At 36.2% G+C, this 7,371-nt stretch overlaps 1 protein-coding gene across 1 annotated transcript; it reads left to right on the forward strand.

Moving 5' to 3' along the window:
• Nucleotides 1-6,026: 6,026 nt before the first annotated feature.
• LOC145131127 (uncharacterized) lies at nucleotides 6,027-6,548 on the forward strand. The gene has a single exon (XM_079065858.1). It carries the CDS (start codon nucleotides 6,027-6,029, stop codon nucleotides 6,546-6,548), a length of 522 nt encoding a protein of 173 aa, XP_078921984.1.
• Nucleotides 6,549-7,371: the final 823 nt, after the last annotated feature.

Raw genomic sequence — 7,371 nt, forward strand, 5'->3', positions numbered from 1 at the left:
CAAGGATTACACCTTACAGTAGTACAAGGATTTCACCTTACGGTAGTACAAGGATCACACCTTGCGGTAGTACAAGGATTTAACCTTGCGGTAGTATAAGGATTACACATTACGGTAGTACAAGGATCACACCTTGCGGTAGTACAACAGCTATAATTAGAATTTAAACCAGGTTTTATCTTGACATAAAACCAATAACAACAACATATAACATACCTGGTTTTATCTTTACATAAAACCAACAATAACAACATACTTATCAATTAACATGTAGAACTTCCGAGTATAACTCTGGAACTATATCGCACACAACACATATATATACAATCCTAAGTATAACTCAAGATCTACATTAGTATACTACTATAACAATAACATGCTAACAACTTTACGATAGTTGTATACTTTCAGATACGAAATAACTATATCCCGGTTATTATAACTATCTACGTTGATACTAATATATTATCATATAGATATAATAATAACGTATATATAATATTTAGCATGCGTTTTCCCCCGAAATATTAGAAAGTGGGGCCATGAAACTGACCTTAATAGCGTGATTTTATGTAATCTAAGCAGAAACGGTCAGCGGTACGAGGTCGTCGGGGCTCGGGATGCAAGAGGGCTTCAGCAAAGGAGAGAGGAGAAAGAAGTTCAGGTGTAAGAATGGCTGGGGTCGATCTTGCTATTTATAGTAAGATTTTTCGCCCTCACGACGTGAAAAACTCATTATTCACTTCGTGAGTTTGGATCTTATCTCTTCGTAGACTTGCCATCCGTCTTCTAGCTTCCGAAGGTGGCAAAATGACTCCTCACGTCGTGAAAAACTCCTTGTTCACGTCGTGAGTTTGGATCTTATCCCCTCGCAGCCTCGTCACACCTTCTAGATCCGAAATATGGCGGTTTGACTCCTCACGTCGTGAGTTTTTATGCTCACGTCGTGAGTTCAGTCAAATTAGGGTTTCTGACAGCGAAATCTTCGGAAGGCCATAACTTTTGCATACGAACTCCGTTTTTGACGTTCTTTATATCCACACGTAGGTATTTACGAGTACTACAACTCTCTTTAGAATCAAATAGCTAATTCTAAGTCTATTTTTAATTCCTCTTTTTATAGAGATTTATAGTGTTTGGTTTATCATAACTTCTTCACGCGAAGTCAGATTTAGACGTTCTCTATATTTTTGGAATCGTATGGATGTATACTTTGAGTTGTATCATAAAGAAAGTTCATATTTGTATTAGAATTATCATGAAATACATAGTAAGTTTATCACATTACCGTTAGTAGACCTCATTCACGAAGCTGGTCTATAAGGGGTGTTTAAGGAAGCGGCCTGTAAAATGACCGCCATTAGGTATCCACTCTTACCCACCACACTCTTGACTAGTGGAGGGTCGTTAGCTGAATGAGTAGGATAGGACATCCTCATTAATAAGTATAATGAATATACAAAGTAACTAAACCTTTTATAAATTCCCAATCTTAGTTACTTTAGGAAAATGTGAATTTGATGCTAACCCATGAAATTGCACATTACGCCTTGTTGGTCATTAGTGGAGCATGTGTGGTTAACCAGCACACTAATATGAGACTAACGAAGGATGGCAATGGGTAGCTCGTGAAATTATCGTTGATCGATGGAGCGTGTGTGGCTAACCGGAACATTGATTAGATGATAATTGACATCGAGAGTACCAAACTAATTTGCATGGTTATTCATACCTTGTTTGTGATCCTCGGTATCCCAATCACAAACATGAAGGGCATAATCAAGATTAAACATGCCATTGAAATGTTCAATGAATCTCAAAATATCTATGAATTTCATTTAAAAACTTAATTCGTTTAAAATTTCGTTTTCGTGGTGGAATTGGTAAATCGACATTTACCTACCGAAAAATAGTTTACAATTGGATTACGACATCCCTCTTCCGAATTGTGAATTATTGTGTTGGGTCCTAGCCTTAGTATTTCATTTGGGTGATACATTAAGGATTAAATCAACTAACTTGATTTTCTCCCTTTGTAGATGTCTAGTCCTGACAATTGTGGTCTTCCTTATCCTTTTGAAAAAAGCTTTCCTAATGAAGATGATACTCCATGTAACGATTGAGGTGAAAGATCAATCCCTTTTTCGTGCCTTGGTGGAACTTCTCTTCCTCCACCTCCTCCAATTATTCTCCCTGACCCACGTGTTCATCGACTTGAAAAGTTCAAGATCACTCAAGCCCTATTGGCAAGCAAACACGAAGATGGAATGTCAGTATGTGCTCACGTCTTGGAGATGAAGTTGGATATTCATAGGTCGAGAATGTTGGGTGTCATTTTCCCGAAGAAGTTGGCTGTTGACTTGGTTCTTCAGTCACTTCTCGAGTCGTATGGTCAGTTTGTTAAAGACTACTATATGACAGATCACGACATGACCCTTATTGATCTTGCATATTTGCTAATTGTTACTGAATCAGCAATGATTTGGCGCACTGGTAAAGCAAATTTGATTGGAAGATCTGCATCCCAAATTTCCATGGACCCTAGCGATGGCAAAGGTGATATTCCAAAAATGGTTTTTTCTCCTAAGGGAGAGAAGTCGGCCATGGTCGAAAACTTTGATCATAAGAGAAAGGCTGAGTCTGAGATAATCTCCAGCACCATTCCGAAAGAGTCTGTTTGTTTCTATTGCCAAGAGAAGGGGCATTGGATGCGAAGCTTCCGTATCTACCTGAAGGATCGCATGGAAGGTAAAGTCATAATGAATGACTCTACTTCAGGTAAGTCCACTATCTAACTCTATTAAGTTCTTATTTATAGATTCTTAATACATGATGTGTTAAGATTGCATTTTGATGTTTTGTAGGATCGAAGAAAAGAAAGGAAGCTTAAGGGAAAAATGAGCTGAGTCTGGTCGCGAAGAGATGGATTTTGATCGCATGGTGTATGAGCTTAGATAAAGACACACATATGAGCTTTCTAATAAAAGGTGTATGAGCTTAGATAAAGACTTATCAAAGCGTCTCGTATCAGAAATCAGAACTTTAGAAAGAAAGTCAATACCTATTGATTTCTAGAATTCCAGCTGATCTCTGAATACATGTCAAAGCTAGTGGGAGCATAAGTGTTATGCTAGTAAGTATGTAATTATTATGCTAGTGGGAGCACAATTATTACATTAAGTGTTTCAAGTTAGAAATGCCATTTATAGGAGACAAAGTTTTAATTTGCAAAGTTGCAGAGTTTGAAAAGTTGTTTCGCTATAGTAGGATTTAAGGGAGAGGAACTTATACTTCATTTCGAATCTAAAAGTTTGGATTGAAATTTTAATGGGACTTATTCATGGATATATATATATATATATATATATATATATATATATATATATATATATATATAATGATGAAATGTTTCAACATGGGAAATTCTATATATATAAATATTATAGCAAGAGACTGTCTAGTATCATATCTTTATGTAAGACATTATGAATTGCATCCCATATTCTTCGGGTATAGGATCGATTGCATATGCTATAATATTCGCATGTTCTGATTTTTCCAAATGCCTAGCGCATTAAGAGGGAAAAGGACCAGAACTTGATATGACTGAATATGTTGACAACTGTCGAGGACAATCCAAGGTTCGCTATGGATTGGTTGCTTGTGGACAGTTGGAAGTATAGTAATGGATGGACCATATTGATATAATTCTGAATAGATAGGATTCTATTTAGAATGGATAGTGATATGGCAATTATGGAAATGTTTCCATAATGGGAGTTGGATATTAAGAATTTATGTGTAAGATTAGAAACTTTTATGCAAGAAGGATGTTCAAGGAATGTACTTTGAATTTGAGACTTCGCTTCCATGGAAATATTTTGTAACAAATCTCCAGTGGAATGTTTTGTAATATTATTGACAAAGTATTTGTGACTTTGGTACCTTGACATTACAAAAGGATCATTGCATGATAGTTTAGAATCTAACACATTCTAACAGTGACAAGAATTTGATATTCTTACACTTATAGATAAGGAGTAGGGAATTATGAAATGAGCATCATTGGAAATGTGTTCAATTGATCTATTTTACAAAGTAAGAACTATATATAAACATAATGTGCATGCTTGGAGCATGGGATGACTATTGTTTTAATTCAAGTATTAAGTTGATTGTTCAAAAAATTATACAATGAGTAAGGTGTAATTAATATGGTGATTAAATAATAAGTGTTTTATTTATATTCAAAAGTCTTGAGGCCATATTGGATTAGATTATTCTTGTCTTTCACTTCGCATGTTTTACTTCCCTAATAACTAGGTTATTCAAACATCCACAGTCAATCATACTTTGGAAGTAAGTAATGAAGCAAGACCGTCATGGATCCGACTTTAGATTGTCTAAGTGTTTAGACATAACACAAGTTTGTTGTAGTGTTCATGAGTACTCTTGAAATAAGAATTTGAGTATTGGATTAAAACCATGCTCATCTAAATCCCTTCATGGATTTTATCACGAGTGATTGTGAGATGATAATATCTTATATTCTTGAAACAGAGACATATAGTTGTTGTTTACAAATCGGTTGTGCATTGATAATATGTAAACGCATCAGTAACTTAATGTTATAAAACATATTGTTGTGTGTGATTTGATGAGTAAATAGTACAAGCATATGAGTCGAAGTTTATCCATTCCTTTTACCCTAAGGGGATAAAAGCGATATAGGTGGGCCCCTCGATGATTTAGTGATGACACCCTAAGCGCTTGGCCAAGCCTGGACTAAGTTGATGTGTTCAATTGTAGTCTGTTGTCAGTCGTCATAAATCGGAAATCAGGAAACAACACACGCACAGAGAGAATGATTATAATACATGTCTCATGTCCATACGATATCTTGTAGAATGTAGGAATATTTGATCCCTTATCTAAAGGACGCATTTCTTATATGATCAAAATTCGACAGCACCTTTTGAAAGCTACGATTGCTAATCAGATTCTAAAGTCGTACTTGCAATAATAGTTATTAGACTTATCCAAGTGGGAGACTGTTAGATTAGGTGTCAAAGCCCATAACTATTTTTTGTATGAACTTGATTTGATTATGAGCATGGTCCTTTTGGGTTGCCTTCACTCATGCAACTTGATAGGATGACCAGAGGAGAGAGAGTAGGATTTATTATATGAATAATAAATAGGTAATCAAAATGATTTTATTAATATATTACAAGATTAATATATTATTTGGAACTCATATTATTTAATTAGTATTGATCAGAAATTAATTTGAAATTAATTTAGTGATCAAAAGAGACTGATTAAATGAATGGGGACTGATATTGCAAATCACTAATAGTTGCAATTGGGCTGATGGATCACCTTGGAATAAGGTTGGATGAATTCTATGGGAAGCCCATAAAGAATTTGTCCAAGGAGTATTCCAGAAGGTGTCCATGGGTTGCTTAAGGCTTAAGCAGTCATATTAGGGTTTCCACCTAAAACCCTAGCAGCCACAAGTATAAATAGACCCCAAGGCTAAGGATTTTCGGATCTATGCTCCTTTTGAAGAACCCTGGCCGATTTTCCTCCTCTCTCCTTCATCCTTGTTGTGTAGAGTGTTTGTGACTCCATTAGAGGTGCAACACTTGGGGCACTAAGCTTTCAAGAGTCAAGGACTTTGTGGATTGTTCTTGTTATTACAATATAACAAGTGAGGTAATGTTCTAACCCTAGTTTATATCAATTTTTGAAATTGTATGCTAGTCCATAGGGTTATTGTTTTGGAGTTTGAATTTGCATGTTCAATAGAGAAAAACTTAGATCCAAAGCATTAGGGTTGCATTTACACCATAGGATTGTTGTAATGCTCATAACCCATCAACCCTACCTCGTTTTTTCTTTTTTTTCTTCATGGTACCTTCATCATGTCTACTTCATAGGATAGTACTTTTACCATGAATATCCTCTTACACATGATTCCTATCAAACTTTGTTCTACCAATTATTTTCTCTGGAAGAATCAAATGATTCCCCTCTTTTCCTATGAAAAGCTTACTTCCCATATTAATGGCACCTCAATTGCCCCACCGGAGCAGATTGAGGTTGAAGGTAAATCAACCCCCAACCCTGCCTACTCTACATGGCTAGAACTGGATCAGCATGCATTGATCCTTCTAAATGCATCTTTCACCGAAGAAGCAGCAACCTCTTCAGTTTTTGATTACAGTCGAAAGTTTAAACATTCTGGTGACAAAATTTCTACAATTGGATACCCGGTTGATGACATGGATAAAATCCATTGGTTTCTCTATGGATTGGGTGCTTCTTTTGAGACTTTTTCCACCTTCATACGTAATTCCAAACCTACACCAAGTTTTCATGATCTTGTAGCTCAAGTCGAGGGACATGAATTATTTCTCCAAACTCTACACACAACCACTACTCCACCAGTTGCATTTGTTTTTCAAAATTCCAGATTCTCCAACAACCGTGGTCGTGGCAGTTCTCGTGGTGGCAACTCTCGAGGGTTCTCAAACAGGGGTTGAGGAAGAGGAGGTCACCGCCCTCCTCACTATCATATTTTTCTAAATAATGGGAATTATGCATCCTCATGCCCAAACTTGCACTCTTATTCCAACAATGCCCCTGTGAATGATTCCAACTTGGCACATGCATTCACATCTCAATGTCATGTCAATAATGGAAGTCCTGATTTGTATGTGGACTCAGGGGACACAGCTCACATGACACCCTCTACTCAGAATATCTCTTAAATAGCTCCTCACACTGGTAATGTGCAAGTTCTCTTTGGAAATGGTAATCATTTACATGTCTCTCATATTGGTTACTCATCTATTTCGAGAAACCTTCTATTATGTGATGTTCATGTTATTCCCAGATTGAGCAAAAGCTTATTATCAATTAGCAAGCTTACCTTGGATCACCCAGTTGATGTCTTATTTTCTCAATCCTTCTTTCACATTCAGGATAGGAAAACAAAACAAGTGATCGCACAGGGCATATGTGAAGATCGATTGTATGTTTTCCAAGACACTCCAATGGCTTTCATGGCAACTTCTGGTGTTTCGAAGAAAGCTCCTTTTGAATTATGGCACAATCATTTAGGACATGTTTCTATTGAGGTTATTATCTTACTAAATAAAGTGGGTGTTTTACATGTTACTTCTATCTTGCCTAAACCGATTTCATGTAAAACTTGTCAACTTTCTAAAAGTCAACATTTATCATTTGATTTAAATTCTAAACGTTCATTGCACCCTTTGTATTTGATTCACTGTGACCTGTGGGGGCCTGCACCAGTTATCTATGATGGTTATTTATATTATGTAGTCTTCATGGATGACTATT

This window comes from Lactuca virosa, chromosome 8 (assembly GCF_052849685.1).
Source record: "Lactuca virosa cultivar CGN04683 chromosome 8, Lactuca_virosa_CGN04683_v6, whole genome shotgun sequence".
Taxonomy (NCBI): domain Eukaryota; kingdom Viridiplantae; phylum Streptophyta; class Magnoliopsida; order Asterales; family Asteraceae; genus Lactuca; species Lactuca virosa.

Excerpts from the sequence above, each read along its gene's own strand:
- LOC145131127 (XM_079065858.1), top strand. The coding sequence starts at position 6,027 with ATGATTCCCCTCTTTTCCTATGAAAAGCTTACTTCCCATATTAATGGC.